The sequence below is a fragment of the Sceloporus undulatus genome, chromosome 6, assembly GCF_019175285.1.
Source record: "Sceloporus undulatus isolate JIND9_A2432 ecotype Alabama chromosome 6, SceUnd_v1.1, whole genome shotgun sequence".
In the NCBI taxonomy this organism is placed as follows: Eukaryota; Metazoa; Chordata; class Lepidosauria; order Squamata; family Phrynosomatidae; genus Sceloporus; species Sceloporus undulatus.
Genome location: NC_056527.1, coordinates 9,640,110 through 9,657,559, shown reverse-complemented (window position 1 = coordinate 9,657,559; position 17,450 = coordinate 9,640,110). Strand labels below are relative to the sequence as shown.

Genomic DNA, 17,450 nt, shown 5'->3' with positions numbered 1-17,450 from the left:
AGAAGCGCTGCCAATCCCAATTACCTTTTGGTGCAAAGGATAGAGAAGGACATTGTAGAGGTGTGTATCTATCTACATTGAGGTGGAGGCAAATGAAAGAGCAGCAAACTGGTGATTTCTGAAACAGACTACTACAGTCCAGGTAGTCTGAGAGGGGCTGGGATCGTGGAAGGTTGCATGACAGTTAATTAGATTGCTCCAACTTTGCAGCCACTGGTTGATAATTTCGGAAGATGATTGGGGTGAGGTGGGGGTTTTAAGCATCAGTGTCATCAAATGCTGAGATTGCAGTCCATACATAGGAGAGAAGATGATGTGAGGTTGGCACATTAATGCAAAGGGAAGGAATAGAGTGTGTTCAGATCCTGGTTTGTGTGTACACCTTCCTTTTTGTTAATTGTTTTTAGATCACTTCTTGTTGTGTTGGAATTCTGGTGTTTTAGTTATAGATTGTTTTCCATTTCTATGAACTATCAAACCATCACAGTGACATGTTTCTAGTTTTCTCTTTTTATGTTTGCTCTTCTGAAATGAAGCCCTGACCCAGTTGACTGGCAATAATCTGGCTTTTAATCTTTCATGCTCAAAGTCACACGTCTGCATAAACTCTAGTAGGGTTGTGCAACTTGCTGTCATTTTGATGGGTCTTATGCAAGGGAATTTCCCACAGAATTGTGTCGCTAGTCTACATGGAAAAGCCCCCTTGCCCTGACTGTGCAATTTAAATGTTTAGTCATCATGTGATTTACAGATCAACAATACAGCATTTTATATCTGAAGGAAATCACACACCAAATTCTGTAAATATCTTTCTAGTCATTAAAAAAACAGAATGTAGACTTCAGTTTTTCATTTTCAGTTTTATAAATGTGATGATGTATAATTGGCATTGGGTTTCTATTACAGGTAAGAATATTACTGATAAAACAGCATTTTGTTAAAAAAATTAAACCTATGTTAAAGTACGTTACACTAAAAAGGGTTTTTTGAACCCTATGCTAATTATATTTATGTCAAGATGGTTTATTTATTTTCTAATTTGACTATTTAAATTTATATTAAATTATTGCACTAAAAACTTAACGTGAATACAGATGAAAATATCATCTCTGATTTCATTCCTTGCACTGTCCCTGACACTGTGTTTTGCTTATGGGAGAAGGAAAATAAAGGTTACAGAAATATACTGTACCATAGAAAGAATGCAGGGAAATAAAGACAGCATTTATGTACAAAGTACTGTATAAACCAGAACCACCTTGCCCTCACACACATCAGTATTACCCAGACCATCCCATCAATGCTCCCCTCACCAATTCAGTGTTTCCCCTGCATTGTTTCAAATCCCTACCATAATATATAATTTTTGTACAAAGTGAATGATTTTGGATTCTGATTCTCCTCCAGCTATTCATATGCTTCTTTAATGCCAGAGATGCTTGCAACAATAATAGCAATACTTGGAATAATTTGCTAAAATAAGCAAAGATTTAGATAGTCACATGCAGATATGATTGTTGCACTGGATCTAGAAGTTTTAATCTCCATTTGGATGGTGTGGGGTTAACTGTATTTTGAAAATTTAATAATGCACTGAAATACCCTTTAAACGCCTTTGCCAACCCCTCAGAATTGCCACAACTTCATTTAATGGAAGCAATTTTATTCTTTAAAGAAAATGAATACATTTTTAAAAGCCTCTAAATTGGGTATATTTATCTGACTGTAACAAATATTTATATAGTAGTCTCTTCTTCAGGCTGGTAATAATCTAATTGAAGTTTTGTAAAATTAATTATCTACTATTACATACAAATGATCTCTGTTATTTATTAGTCCTGTTTTTAGCCATCCCACTGTTGAATCCCATCTGCCCCTGAGTCCCTCACTTGCACTCTGTCTTTTATCCCTTTCAAGTTATTCTTTACTTCCGCTGTTTTTGTCCTCTCTCCCACTGGTCTCTCCATTACTCTTAGATTTTCATTCTCTCACTTCTCCGTATGACTTTTTGTCCAACCATTTTGATTTGTCTTTTATTTTTCTTCCATGTACACTTTCTACTCTGCCATGTTTCTCTAGTCTCATGTGATTCCATCTCTTTTGTTTTTCCACATGTTTCTTCCTCGATCCCTGTTTTTCTGATCTCTCATGAGCCCTTTCTCCCCTGTGCCTCCTAATTTTCTCACAGGCAGGCTTTTTTCCCCTTCATGTGCCTGTGCACCATGAGGCAGAACTCCTTCCTCTTCTTGCTCCTCCATCCCTTCCTGTTGTTCCTTGATGGCTGTCAGTACAGTAAGACCTCCTTATCTGTGGGACCATTATTCAGTTTCACTTACTAGCACTGAACTGTGACCAAAAAATGGTTTGTATGTACAGCGCTCTGCAAATCTACAGCACTATATAAATTTAGAATAATAATAACAATATTAAACAGAAATGGAAATAATAAATGGAATAATGAGAGATAATAAGTGGAAATGGAAAAACTTGTACAGTGTTAAATAGAAAATGGAAAGTTAAAGAAATTGTGTGCTGTCTTGTTTTCTACGTTATCTTGCGTTTTCTTGCTGTATGCTGTACACTACCCACCTTTTAGATACTTAGTAGCCATCTCTGATCATGGTACAGTACAGTAATTGTGTAAATTCATGTGCTTGAGACACTAGCATTAGGCTACTATTGATCTTCTGATGTCTCAGTGCCTATGTTGTTCATCTCACTTAAAAATACAGTGTTGGCTACTATCTACAGTTTCAGATGTATATGGAATGTCCTGGAATGTATCCCCCACAACTAAGAGGGTCTTACTGTACAACCCCTGTATGCCTTGGAGGTGAAAACTCAAGTAAGGATGCCAGCAGACGCAGCGAGGAGCAAATGAAAGTACCCCCGCCCCCCAAATATTATTCCCCAGACAATGCCCTGAAAATTACACTTTCGTTGAGAGAAAGGTTTCTGGCTCCTTTTGTTTTTCAAAAAAAATATAAATTAGCACAATTACTATTAATACATTTCTCTGTTTTTTATGCCAAACAAACTTCCCTAAGTGTTAAGTAAAGTTATAGTTGCATCTGGCATTGATCTATACAGAATTACTTGTGGGCTGGGTAGAAACGTCAGGGGGTACAGCATTGGAGAGTGTGTATGATGTCATCCTTTTATTTTGCAGTTTTGAAGTGATTAAAGTTATCCATGGCAAGTTATTGGATATGGTGGGAAAAGTCCAGTAAGTAGTAACACTCATTCCATTCCATATTTCATTATGGTATCATATTACTCCTCATACAGCAACTTCTTCTCTGAGAGTGATGTGTGGTTTTTTTCTTTCACAGGATCCCCATTATGTTGGTTGGAAATAAAAAAGACCTCCATATGGAACGGTATGGAATATTCCGCTTGAGAATATTAAAATGTACTGAAGTACTTAGAGTGGAATAGTCCACAGATAGGCAGTGGATGCTCATGTTATGAAAAGTTCCTGTAAATGACTGCCTTTTCTTGTGATGCATTACTTCAGATACTGAAGGAACTTCCTGCTCCCGGTTCCTTGTTTTTCCTGTGCTTGTAAATTCACCTAAGTTTGGAACATTGGCCAATCGCTGACCTACTTAGTTGCAGACAAGTATGACAGAGAGCCAGTAATGTGCTATATTTAGATTTCAGGGATCCTAGGGCAGTCTGACTGGGTTATCCCAGTTCATCCTTGCAGCAACCCAGTAAGGTAAATTAGGTGGCTGGATTCACCTAGTGAACTTCATGGGATAAACAGAGATGTTATGTATTAAGTGCTAACTAAAGCTCTTTGCATACTGGTTCTTTTGGAATCAGCATGCCGTGAACATGTGCCCATCCACTTTTAGTTTTGTATTAGAAGAGAAGGGTGCCTATCCCTGTAATCTCAGTAGTTGTAACTGTAGACATTTAAAATATTCGCAAGTGCTGGGTTGTGTCATGGACATTAAAAATATTTGCAAGTGCCAGGATTAAAGCCAAAAACTGTTACATATGTTTTATACTTAACCCCTACAATAGACATTAGTCAGCCCTCCATGTCTGTAGCTTTGACTTTTGCATATTTGATTATTCACGTATTTGATTAATATGTTATCTCTAGGATTTCTAGGTCCTCCAATGTGACTCTGTGGCCAACTTTCATTGCTCTGGAGGACCTAGAGATTCCTAGAAACAACACTTTTCTAGACATCTGTAGGTCCTTCAGCAATTATTTGTGGTTTTTCCACTTTTCAGGGGGGTCCTCCGTCCTTTATCCCAGTGAATATGGAGGGCCTGCTGAACTTAACTAAGTTGATTTAAATTAGAAGTCTTCCTTGCAGTGCTAATAAGTAAATACTTAACTGTTTAACAATATTCATACACTGGCAAAGCTTTACTACCATTAGCTGCTGTTTCTCTTGGCTTGCTCCATCTTCTGGGACTTTTCCTTGTTCTTGTCCTTTAATGCACTTTTTCTGCACTTTGTCTAGAGAACAAGCCCCCAAACCTGTCGGCCTCTGGTGACCTTAGGCACATGGATATCCCCCTCCCCTGAACTTTGAGACTTCCCCATGCTCACAGGAAATGCTGGAAGAAGAGCATTGGCAGACAGATGTGTAGTCTGTGTTGCTCTTTAGGTACACTGTTTCTTGTGTTGCAGGAGCACTTCAGAGTCTTCATTGCAACTATAAAGACACTCTAAATTTCAGCCAGCTTCATGTCTGTTTAAATAGCCATTTAAGGCCACCTGTTATCTGGATATTTCTGTGCCTCCTCCGGTGGCTCTTCATGCTGTCAGGGACACAGAATACTTCTTGGGAAACAATCCTGTGCTCAGTGACAGAGCATTCCTATATCAGAGCCTCTGGGCCTGGGCAGGCTCTTGCAAAAAGGGCAGGAGGGAGGCACTCTTCATGCCTCCCTTCCCATTGCAATTAAATTCCCCAGTTTAATTATCTTCCCATTGCAATTACAGGAAGAGAAATAAATAATGCAGTTGTCTGGACCAGCATAATTTTTATCATTATCAGCTGCAGGGGATCAAAGCATTCATAAATTTTAGCACAAAATGAAACATGGAATAGTGGTAACAGAGAAGAACTATGTGGTTACCCTTTCTGCAGTAATGACTCTTACAATAAGCTATTCAAATCTTTGCTCCTTTCTGGATGGTCAGGCATGTGATGCTGTCCATTCTGTGAATGGACATAGCCTTTACATGGTTGCTATTTCAAGTTACTGTGCCCAAAATAATGCACAGCAGAGTGTTTGTTAGGCTTCTGTAATGCATAACTAGAGACAATGCCAAAGTACTTTGTGCCAAACAGATGTGGCCATCACTAGGGTTTAAATGTCACTGTGCACTCTGAATGAGCTTTGCCTTTTTCTACTTCCCTTCCAAAAATCCATTTACCTCATATTTGTGTCAGAACTAGTTAGTGGTTGATTATTTCTTTAGTGGATACAAAGTTGTCTCTGTGAAATGGTGGTAATTTCAACACTCTTAACAACACATGTATCCATAGTCTTTCCACTTAAACCCACCCTTCACTATTCCTTTTCTGTTTCTGTCGACGACACTTCTATTCAACCGGTTCATCAAGCCTGCAGTCTTGGCTTCATTTTTTACTCTTCTCTGTCATTTATTCCCCAGATCCAGGCCACCGCCAAGGCCTGTAGATTCTTTCTCCACAATATTGCCAAGATCCATCCATTCCTCTCAGCCTCTACTGCCAAGACTCTAGTCCATGCCCTAGTGGTTTCGCAACTAGATTATTGTAATCTCCTTCTGACAGGGCTTCCTCTTTCACACCTCCATCCTTTAATCTCTGTCCAGTATTCAGCTGCCCGTATTGTCACATCCGCTCACCGCTTTGACCATGTTTCACCTCTTTTATCCTCCCTTCATTGGCTCCCCTTCCACATCCGGTACAAGCTTTTATTATTTACTTTCAAAGCCCTCCATGGATTGGCCCCACCTTACTTATCTGACCTTCTTTCTCCTTACATTCCTACTCGCACCCTCCGCTCTTGTAGTGAAGGTCTCCTGTCACAGTGAAGGACTACCACTGCCCCCTCCCGAATTCGTCCCTTCTCGCTTGCTGCCCCTTACTCCTGGAACCTTCTTCCCCCACATGCACACCTCATCACTTCTCTACCCAGTTTCAAAACTGAGTTAAAGACTACAGCGGGCCCTCGCCTTACGCAGGGATCCGTTCCGGATCCCTCCGTGTAAGGCGAATTCCGCCTATGCTCAAGCCCCATTGTAAACAATGGGGCTCATGCACGGCGGCGCGCAGCTTGAGCGCGTATGCTCAAGCCGCGTAAAGCGTGCCCGCGTATGGCGCGGGCGCGCTGTATATTGTTTAGAGAAGCATTCCCAGAGGCTAGCTCCTCTCTGACCCAGGAAGCCTCCTTTTAGCCATTAATTAAGAAGCCAAGCACTTCCTCCAGTCCATCTGCCTTGGTCCAGGCCTCGGAGGTGGAGAACTTCTGGACCTGATCCCATTCCCCACCACTACTCCCTTCTCCTTTTGTGTCGTGTCTTCTTAGATTGAAAGCCTGAGGGCAGGGAACCGTCTAACTAAAAGATTGTATGTACAGCGCTGTGTAAATTTACAGCGCTTTATAAATAAAGGTTAATAATAATAATAATAATAATAATAATAATAATAATAATAATAATGCTACATACTATGCTGCCTGGTTGATTTCGAGAAGTTACATCCCTGCAGCTTTGAAACAAGTAAACGTTCTCATTTTAAAGTTTGCTTACTCGCTCCTCCTTTTCCCCCACCCAGGGTGATCAGCTATGAAGAAGGGAAAGCTTTAGCAGAATCCTGGAATGCAGCTTTCTTGGAATCATCTGCTAAAGAAAACCAGGTAACACATTTTATTGAAATTGCAAAAGGAATTGCTGTTGAAGTAAGTGTTTGTACGGCAGCCTTCTGCAAACTGTCTCCTTCCCAGATGTGTTCAGATGATGGAGTTTGTAACCCAACATATCTAGAGGGCATCTGGATGGGGAAGGGTGTTCTGGGAAAGGAGCTTCCCACAACCTACTAATGACTCATTTGTGGTAAGGTCATTGCTTGGTTGTTTGCATCCCGTTGACTGATCTTAAGATTACTGTGATGTTTCACAAAATTATGAAAGCTCCAGACAATGAAATTGTCAATGTCACAACTGCAGTGACCAGAACATTCCCCTGATTGCAGCTACTTCAAACTGCAGATGAGATCAGCAGGAAGAGGAGAAAAGCAGGATGGGAACCTCGTTAAATATGTATTTTTTTAGCATAGAACATTGCTGGTCCTGTCGACCATTTACTTTTTAGCTGTAGTGATTTGCCAAAACAAATTAGGAACTCCTTCATTTTCTTACATGAGAACATGAACTAAAGAGAACATTTAGAACCTCAGACTTTAAAGTAGTACATAGAATCATAGAACTAGAAGGGAATGTAAGGAATATCTAATCAAATCCAATGCCATGCTGGAATATACAACTAAAATGCTCCGGAGAGAGTGCAATTCAGCCTCTATTTAAAGACCTCCAAAGAAGGAGAGTCCATCACTCTCTGGGGAAGTCTATTCCATTTTTGAACAGCTATTACAATAGACATTTTTTGTAATGTTTCTGTGGAATCACTTTTCTTTAATATGAATCTATTGGTTTGTATTCAAGCATCTGGAACAGCTGAAAACATGTTCTTTCCATATATAGTCCTTATTAAGATGAGAACGGTTTCTTCGTTTCAAAATACTGTGAGGAATTTCAGTGTTTCCCCCGGTACCTGTGCTCCTCTGTGTCTTCTGGAATAAAAAATAGCAACATTAAGAAATGGCATTAAAGTGATGTCTGTAAATCAAATACTTGACTGGCTGTCATTGTTGGAGGGTCTCTGCTAAATTTAATTTAAAATACGTTAAGTTAATCAACTACTTAAAGACCATTTGTGTTTAGAAAACTTTGTTATATTGGCAACTGACTTTTTGATTTGATTTTAGACTTCAAATGTCATATGAGATACTGTGCACACCCGGCATTAAATGAGACACTATTCAGTTAATTGTCATATTGCTTTGTAAAGATGCTTAAGGGAACATTTGGGTCCAGTGTGACAGATTTGCAAATGAGCTTAATTCAGAATTGCACCTTCTTGGCAAATAACTCTTGCTAAATGGAACAATTGGAGAAGCAAGCATTGGAGTCTTCAGTGTGCCAGCTTGAAAATGTTCAGATGCCGTTCCACGTGAATGATCTGGGTTCCTCAGTCTAATTTACTGTAGCTAATGTTTCTTCATTGCTCTTTCATGGATTTTCCATGCAATTGTTCCCTCTGCAGTCACAAATCTTTTAAAAAATTCCATGTGTGAATTTTAAAAACAGATGAAAAAAATGGAGCTAGAAAGTTATTGCAGTGCTAAGCAACGGTTTACTAAAATAAAGCTGAAGAGCAACATTTCGAGGATAAAACACTGAACCAAGGACAGTTGTCTTCTGTTCTGTTTTTCTCAGAGCTTAGAAAAGTTACATGTTTGAAAAGAACTTCCCATCCAGCCGTTGTATATTACCTTTTAGTACTAGAATAAGGCAAGATGCTACTAAATAATCATTTTATCCCTGAAACACATTTTATTTATTATTTATTTATGTCATTTTTTTTTCACAAAGTGACTCACAGTAAATTTGTACATGTTAATGTGTGTCCTGAATCCAGTTGCTAGTCCCAGCAAAAGCATACATAGGATAGGATGGGATTACCTTTAAATGGCAAATTGTACTGCCAGAGTCTTGTAGTAGGATTTGTTTGGGGCGGGGAAAGGGTTGAAAATGTAGGTCTATATGTGTTAAAATCAACTTTTAAAAACTAACCTAATATATAAAGAAAGTAAACCCAACCCCCCTCCCTTCCCTAAAATTCCAGAAGTGGAACAAAATAAGTAAAGACTGAACTGATCTAAGTGGTGCAGTCTATCTAAAACAGGGGTTGGCAACCCGTGGGCCGGATCTGGCCCGGCGAGGCTGCAGGACCGGCCCCAGCTTGGTCTTGTTGCTGCCGCCGCCAAGGCCACTGCCGCTTAGAGGTGGCATATCCCTAATGCGGAGAGAGAGGCCTAGGGCCATGGGGGAGCCCGCGGAGGCGGCAGGCCACTTCCACGGGCTCTTTCTTGGCCCTTGCGGCCCCAGGCCTCCCTCCTCGTCGGCCGAAAGGGCCCCTTGGAGCCCATTTGGCTGAAAGGAAGAGCCGAAGGGAAGGGCGTGGGACGGGTGCCCAAGCCCTTTTCTTCGGCCAAAAGCTCCGCCCCTGGCATGTGGCTCTGCCCCCAGAGGGTGGAAGCTCCCCCGTGGCTTCGGCCCCCCAGTTGTCTGAGGGACAGCAACCTGGCCCCCGGCTCAAAAAGGTTGCCTACCCCGATCTAAAAGGTAGTGCAGTTATCTAAATTGGGTGCCGCCACAGAAAAAAGTCGCCTCCTTTACTGCCACCAACTATCCTCCAAAAGCAGAGGCACTCATAAGAGAGCTGTATATAAGCTGATCCTAATGGACAAGGAGATTCATAGGGGGGAGAAAAATCCTCAAGCATCTTGGCCCAAAGTCAAAAAGGCTTTATCAAGTCAATAAACAGCACTTCGTATTGCATTTGGAAACAACCCAGCATGCAGTACATCTTGTACAGTAATAGGGTCGCATGATTCCAGCCCCAGAGCCCCAACAGAATTTTAGCTTGAGTGATTTTCTGAAATCTCTGTGTAGCTTTCTAGGGCAGCTCCCTGTAGAGTGTGTTAAAATGGTACAGTGCACTTTTGGCACACTACTGTGAACATTGCTGTGCAACTTCTCGCTGAGTGGTTCCATATGTGGAACTGCTCTTCTACTGCCATTGCTGGATATGGCAGTTATGCATCAGCCACACACAAAAACACCGTATGCATAGTGAAATTTATGCTAGCATATGTCATTTAACAGGATGTCAACCATCTTCTCCCTGGCTAGGTAGATATGCTGACTAATACAACTTCTTTCTTGTCAAGATTTTAATTTCAGCTTGGGCTTCAAAAGCTTGTTTCATGAAACTGTGTTTTAAATTCCTACTTGATATCTAATTTTTTTTGTACAGCAGCATTTTTCTAAAAGCATACATGGTGTAGTGTTGAAATAGGACTCTGGGTTCGAATCCCCACCTGCAACCATGAAAAAAGTGGGATAGGCCCTACTCTCAACCTCAGGAAAAGGCAATGGCAACCCCCCTCTGAATGGATCTTGCAAGAAAACCTGAAGATAGGTTTGCCTTATGCTAGCTGTACATCAAAAACAACTTGAAAACATGCAGTGCATGGGTGTATGTGCACACGCACAAACAGAGAGAATATTTATGTCGCCTTTATAATTTCCAGGTCTGTAATTCAGTTCAGATAAGCTGTGTACCAGCGTGTTGTAAGTTACAGTTAACAGACATGAAGCCCTGAAGACACCTTTATGTTTAATTATATGAATTTGGCTGTCAGTTTCTCAGCCTCCTGGAAGGAAAATATTCATGAAATTTCTAATCAGTCGCATTCCAGCATTCAGGGCACGTTGCAATAGTTCCACCCAGTTGAACTCTAATTAGAATAAAACTAATCACTAAAACAAATTAACATTTTCCACAGAGGGACCCATGTTGTTCTGCTGTAACAAAAATAGCAAGAATCTTGTGACACCCTAAAACCTAACAAATTTATTACAGCCTCAATCAGCAGTTCTCAAATGGAGGGGAGGGATGTGAGGCTTGTTCAAGGGAGGCACAAAACTTGGAGACCCTGATCCCTGCTGCTTCCAAACTTTTTTGTATTACATGTGTATTACACATGTGTTGAGTTACATATTGCATCTTCTCAAATAAAACTTCTAATTTGAACAATGGTAGTTTTTTATAAAATGTTAAAATATGAATATACATGAATGTGTGAATGGAAATACACACACTAAATAAACAAAATATTTTGATTCATATACTCTGTCGAGTGGCGGGGAGAACATCCCCATATAGATGTAAAGGAGGATCGTGAGGGTAAAGGGTTTGGGCACAACTGCCTTCAGCTATTGTGGATTGTGGTCTACTTGATTTAATGATAGCCATAATGGGTAGGTATTAACTATATTTGAAAAGCTATCATGAATCCTGCATGAGAGAAAAGCAGGATGTCTATTGTGTAAATCAGACATTCAGATGTCATCCTAAATATTCAAGAACATGACAGACTTATGGACATGAGATGGCACAACTCATCATATTAGATTATGACCAAAATTATATAGAAATCAGTGAGATGTTGAATTACATATCATGAAGTAGAGAAATAACTTAACTTGACTCCCATAGAGCTAAGTTGCTTGTTCAGCAGTGAGAACTGGATCAGAAATGCATTATGAACTAGAAAGTGGAATTAATTGCCTCTTTTTAAAATTGTGTGTAACGAGAATGACATGCACATGGTTACAAATACAGGTACTGCTGTTGCTGAACTAGAGAATAAGCTGCTGCTTACCCTTTGTCGTCTTGTTCTAAAATAATGACAGTTGCTCTTGTTTGAGATTCTTTAACGGCCCCTCTCCTTTTCTTACAGACTGCGGTTGATGTTTTCAGGAGGATAATTTTGGAGGCAGAGAAAATTGATGGGGCATCTTCACAAGGGAAGTCTTCGTGCTCAGTGATGTGATTGCACAGCGGAGGCTAAACACTGGGAATAAGTTGTTCTACCTAAAGAAGCAAACTGCCTGTTCCCCTCACAGCGAAATTACGCTTTTTCTTCTTTTGTTAACCTGAACAATATACAGTCAGTTGGAGACTTTTCCCTTCAGATTATGTTAAACTCTGACTCCTGTGCAAAAAAAAGGCTTCACTTCCATTTTCAAATTTTAAGCAATCATATTTTGAATTTATATATTGTATTTCTTAATATTATGACCAATAATTTTACTGGCATTAATTTTTCAGTGTAGTTGGGTTAGAATAATCATCCAGATGATGCATATTGTTACACTACTATTACTAGGCTTGAATATCAGTGTTTCTTTGTGTTAAATGTATACTTGTAAATAAAATAGCTGCAAACCTTTGTGTGCCCTCTGCTTAGCTGGGATTCTTTTAAGATTGTAATTCACATCACATTAGCAGCAGTTTCCCAAAACTCTATAATTCAAGATGCAATTTCCGAGCTGTGTGGTGGCAGTCTTAAACTGAGCAGTCTTCAGAGGTAATTATAGGAAGAGGCTGCAGTATTTGATTGAAAGGCATTTTGGTTATACTTCCCAGCATATGAACAAGAATTATGGAGAGTTTAGGAATTTTTTTCAGTATGAGTAGTGTATTTTCTCCCGCTACCTCTTAGCTATAGGCATGGACATTTTTTAGTGTTTCAGCAGTTGAGATGACTTGAATACTTTCAACTTTTAAAATTTAAATTTTGGGAACCAGATTTTTCCACCTGAGGTGACCCACCTTGAATTCTGGAAGGCTCAACCATGCACAAGTTCAGTCAGGTTTGGCCAAATCGCAAGATTTTACTGTGACTCTGGAGGGCATCGTCCATGGAAAAAACTTAGCTGATTGTTCAAAGAGTCTCCTGAGAAGAATACACATCAGATGGCTAGTTGACTATATCAACTGTACATGGAATGGTTGCAGTCTGCATCAGTGGAGGAACTGACTGCATCATAAATATTCAAGTCATCATTCTGTTAGTTCCATCCTGCTTTGTGGTCTCTCTTCTGGAGGAGCACATTTTTGCCTACAAAGGAGCATAATGTGATAAATCAACATTTTAAGGTTCCATAGCACTACTTTTCATCCAAAAGCTGAAGTCAAATGTAATAAAGTCTAACTGTTAACGGTGGGTGACAGTATTACAGTAACTGATTGTTGTCACCATCCCAAAAGCAGAAGTGCTGTTCTTAATCCCCAACAGAATCATGGAGCACCTTTGACACTACCTGGGAGGAGGAGTTTGTAGTATAAGCTTTTGTTGACTTTAGTCTACTTCATCAGAAATATTTTCAAAGGTACTGCAGGATATCTTTGTATTCTGATACAGACTAATATGGCCACATCTTTGAATATTAATCCAAAAAAGAGTACCATAAGTCTTGGAAACAAATCTTTTTGACAAATCTGTCAGCTGTTCTGCTTAAAATTAAAAAAGGCATGTTGGTGGTTTAAGTTTTAGGGTGTGCAGATTTAATAATAGGAAAGATTGCATCTTCACATCAGGGGTTACAAAAGTATACTGCTTTAGTAATCTCTAGGTCCTTCAGTGTAACTTCTGGAAGAAAGGCATAGAGTTGTGCTGGGAGACCTAGTAATTCCTAGAGAGAACATATTAATCAAATCCATGAATAATCAAAGCTGCAAATGTGGAGGGCCAACTGTAGTGTCAAAGTGCTACCTTTTCTTGCATGCACTATAATTTTCCTTACAAGGTTGGCCAAAAAAACTGAATACTGACAGCACTGAAATAAAGATGAGAGCTCCTTACTTTCTAACTAGCTCAATTCTGCCCTGAAAACAGCTTGGGAGTTACTCATTCTTCACACTGAGTGCCAGTGTTGTATAAAATCTGACTCAGTGAAATGGGTTCAAATAACTATTAAGGTTTCACTGAACTTGAATGCCTAGTTTACCTAACAAGGGGTTGCGAGAATTGAATGGTGTAATACCTAGAATTGCAGAACACAAGGAAGGATAGAAAAATAATGTAGCATCCATACACACGATTGGTAATTAATTTTAAAAGGCTAGGGCACCTATTTTTATTCACAATTTTGTTTTCAGGAAAACAGTTTGACTATAGTAATACTAGAGATTGAACTGATTCTTTGCTAAGACTTATTTAACAGGGCCCCAGCATGTGGTGTGGTAGTTATATGGCCCATCAACCCATTTGAGGTTAACAACCTTGATAAAATGCATAATATGAATGGTTTTGTTGCCTGTCCTCAGGGTTACTGACTCTTTTTCATAGAAGCTTTTTGGTTTTCCTATGTATCTGTACTGCTAATTTTGCATAACGTGGTGCGTGAGGGTTTCTGTCGTCCACACAGTCCCAAAGCATGCAACAATATGTTAGCAAGTTTAGGGTTTTTAAGGAAAGATGGTAAAACTGAGACAGTTTTCTCCAATGCCACTGCATCCCATATTTCTACATGCAACAAGCTATTGTAAGACCCCTGTAATAGAAACAGAGAACTGATATGTTTTTACAAGGCCTAATCCTAACTCGAGAGTTGGTGAAGCTGACTTGACTCCCTCAGAAATTGGGGCCCTCTTCTTGGCCCATTTTCCCCTTCAGAGTAGAAAAAGGAATTGTTGCTGTTAGCTCCTTCCTCAGAGGTAACAGGAAGGTTTAATTAGCTGTGTCTCCAGAGTGTTAAGTGTATAAAATGTTCCTGCTAATAAATTGTGTGCTGGCATAAAAATAGTAATTGCTGAGCTGGTTTGATCTCACTCCATATCTGCTGGTTATAGAGGAATTAACCCTGTAGTACTGCAGAGCATATTTAGTGCTGTAGGTCTTGTGATGGGAATTGTATATAAGCAGTGTGGAAACTATTTTAACCTTTTGTGTAGTCATACCGCATAGAGCAGCAATTGTGTCTTGTGTTACAGAATAGATCTGGTGAAGCAGTTTGGACACGAATGCACTTCTCGGAACATACTCCTTGAGTGCTGTAGTAGACCATGACAGTTTGGGAACCTGCTTAAGTAGCAGTAGAAGATCCAGTCTATCCAAATAAATTCACAGTATTTGTTGGCCTAGAATCATAGAATTGAAAGAGACCGCAAGGGCCATCTAGTCCAACCCCCTGCCATGCAGGAAATCCAAATCAAATCATCCCCGCCAGATGGCCATCTAGCCTCTGTTTAAAGACCTCCAAGGAGGGAGACTCCACTACACTCCGAGGGAGTGTGTTCCACTGTCGAACAGCCCTTACTGTCAGGAAGTTCCTCCTAATGTTCAGGTGGAATCTCTTTTCTTGTAGCTTGCATCAATTGTTCCGGGTCCTGTTCTCTGGAGCAGCAAAAAACAAGCTTGCTCCCTCCTCAATATGACATCCTTTCAAATATTTAAACAGGGCTATCATATCACCTCTTGACCTTCTCTTCTCCAGGCTAAACATCCCCAGCTCCTTCAGTCGTTCCTCATAGGACATGGTTTCTAGACCTTTCACCATTTTACTTGCCCTCCTTTGGACACGTTCCAGTTTTTCAACATCCTTTTTGAATTGTGGCACCCAGAACTGGACACAATATTCCAGGTGGGGCCTGACCAAAGCAGAATAGAGTGGCACTATTACTTCTCTTGATCTAGATACGATACTTTTACTGATGCAGCCTAAAATTGCATTGGCCTTTTTAGCTGCCGCATCACACTGTTCACTCATGTTCAGCTTGTGGTCTACTTGGACTCCCAGATCCCTTTCACACGTAGTTTCATTCAGCCAGGTGTCCTCCATCCTATATCTGTGCATTTTATTTTTCCACCCTAAGTGCAATACCTTACATTTCTCCCTGTTGAAGTTCATTTTGTTAACTGGCCCAGCTTTCTAGTTTATTCAGGTCATCTTGAATGTTGATCCTGTCCTCTGGAGTGTTAGCTACTCCTCCTAATTTGGTGTCATCTGCAAATTTGATAAGTATGCTCCCAATTCTGTCATCCAAGTCGTTGATAAAGATGTTGAATAGCACTGGGCCCAGGACAGAGCCCTGTGGGACCCCACTGGTCACTTCTCTCCAGGATGAAAAGGAGACATTGTTGAGCACCCTTTGCGTTCGGTCAGTCAACCAATTACAAATCCATGTAACAGTTGCCTTGTCTATCCCACTTTTTATAAGCTTATTTACAAGAATGTCATGGGGATCCCTGTCAAAAGCCTTACTGAAATCAAGATATACTATATCCACAGCATTCCCTTCATCTAACAAGCTAGTAATTTTATCAAAGAAAGAGATTAGATTTGTCTGGCGTGATTTCTTTCTCTGAAACCCCTGTTGACTTTTTGTGATTATGGAATTACCTTCTAGATGTTCACAGACTCTCTTTTTAATGATCTGCTCTAGAATCTTTCCTGGGATTGATGTCAGACTAACTGGATGATAATTGTTTGGATCCTCTCTTTTCCCCTTTTTGAAGATGGGGACAACGTTTGCCCTCCTCCAGTCTGCTGGCACTTCTCCTGTTTTCCAGGAGTTCTCAAAGATTATTGCCAATGGCTCCGATATTACTTTTGCCAGTTCTTTCAATAACCTTGGATGTAGTTCATCTGGTCTTGGAGATTTAGAAATAATGATAAACCATACTTTAGCTCCACAGAAACAAGCCTAAGAAAGCCATAAGCTTACATGCACAAGACCAACACCATCCTCAGTGTTGGATCCTGGAGACAGGAAGCATCTGCTTCTATTTATACACTAACCACAATTTGTCTTTACATCCCATATGAACAAGTTTGTTAATTTCAGGTATATGTTTTAAAACATGTTAATAATAGCCAAATCAGATTTTCCCTCTTTTGGAGATGAAAAAGTCCAGAAGGTAAGTGCCTTTTCTCTTGCTCTCTCTAGTTTAGGATCCTGCTGTTGCAACTAAATTTGGTATTTCTCATAAATCCAGAAAACACAGCTTTGTTGTTCATGAAGCAAAATACAACAAATCCAAAATACACAGGATATCTTCATTAGATCAATCAAAAGGTGCAAAAGGTTTTGTTTCTTTTGGTTGAAAGGTATTTGGATACTTTTGATGTGTATTTTGGGTTTTGTTGCAAAGTCAGTATGGCTACCCTTGCATATGTTTTCCAGATATAATGAGAAATTTTAGTTCAAGCCATAAAGCAAATGTTCATAACTTCTGGTAAGCAACTCTCAGACTGAGCGTCTGTATAGTTTAGTATCGTCTTTGGTGGCAGATAGCAGCTCTTTGGTGGCAGTCTTTCCAAGAGCAGTACGTTAAGATACCAGTGATTAATATAATTTAAGAATTTGAATCAGATCTTTTGCAAGAAAAGCCTGTGCTGTTTGTAACTAATCTGTCACCCTTCCCTTACTTTCCAGTGGGTGTTCTCCCCTTGGAACAAGAGAAAGGGGTGAAACAACAACAACAGCTTGGTTTTTAATATGAGGCAGTCTGTTTTGTTCTGGAAGGTATTAGAATTAACTGGGCACTCAAGCATTGAATGATCATGTAGAAAATGGAGTAAGCTGGTTTCCTGCTGCTCTGGAGACACAAACAAGAACCAATAGATTTAAATTGCAAGAGATTCCACCTAAACACTAGGAAGAACATCTTTACTGTAGGAACTGTTCAACAGTGGAATGGGCTGCCTCAGAGGGCAGTGGAACTCCTCCTTTGAGCATCTTTAAACAGAGGTTGGATGGGCATCTTTCATGTAGTATTTCTCTGCTACAGTCTCCA

General features: G+C 40.0%; 1 protein-coding gene across 1 annotated transcript in view; it reads left to right on the top strand.

Moving 5' to 3' along the window:
• Positions 1-12,098, top strand: part of RHEB (Ras homolog, mTORC1 binding) — a 40,709-nt gene extending 28,611 nt beyond the window's left edge. The window contains exons 5-8 of the mRNA XM_042472699.1: positions 3,170-3,226; positions 3,333-3,380; positions 6,795-6,876; positions 11,607-12,098. Coding sequence (XP_042328633.1) covers positions 3,170-3,226; positions 3,333-3,380; positions 6,795-6,876; positions 11,607-11,699 — 280 coding nt within the window. The 3' untranslated portion in view covers positions 11,700-12,098. The remainder of the gene's footprint in view (positions 1-3,169; positions 3,227-3,332; positions 3,381-6,794; positions 6,877-11,606) is intronic.
• Positions 12,099-17,450: the final 5,352 nt, after the last annotated feature.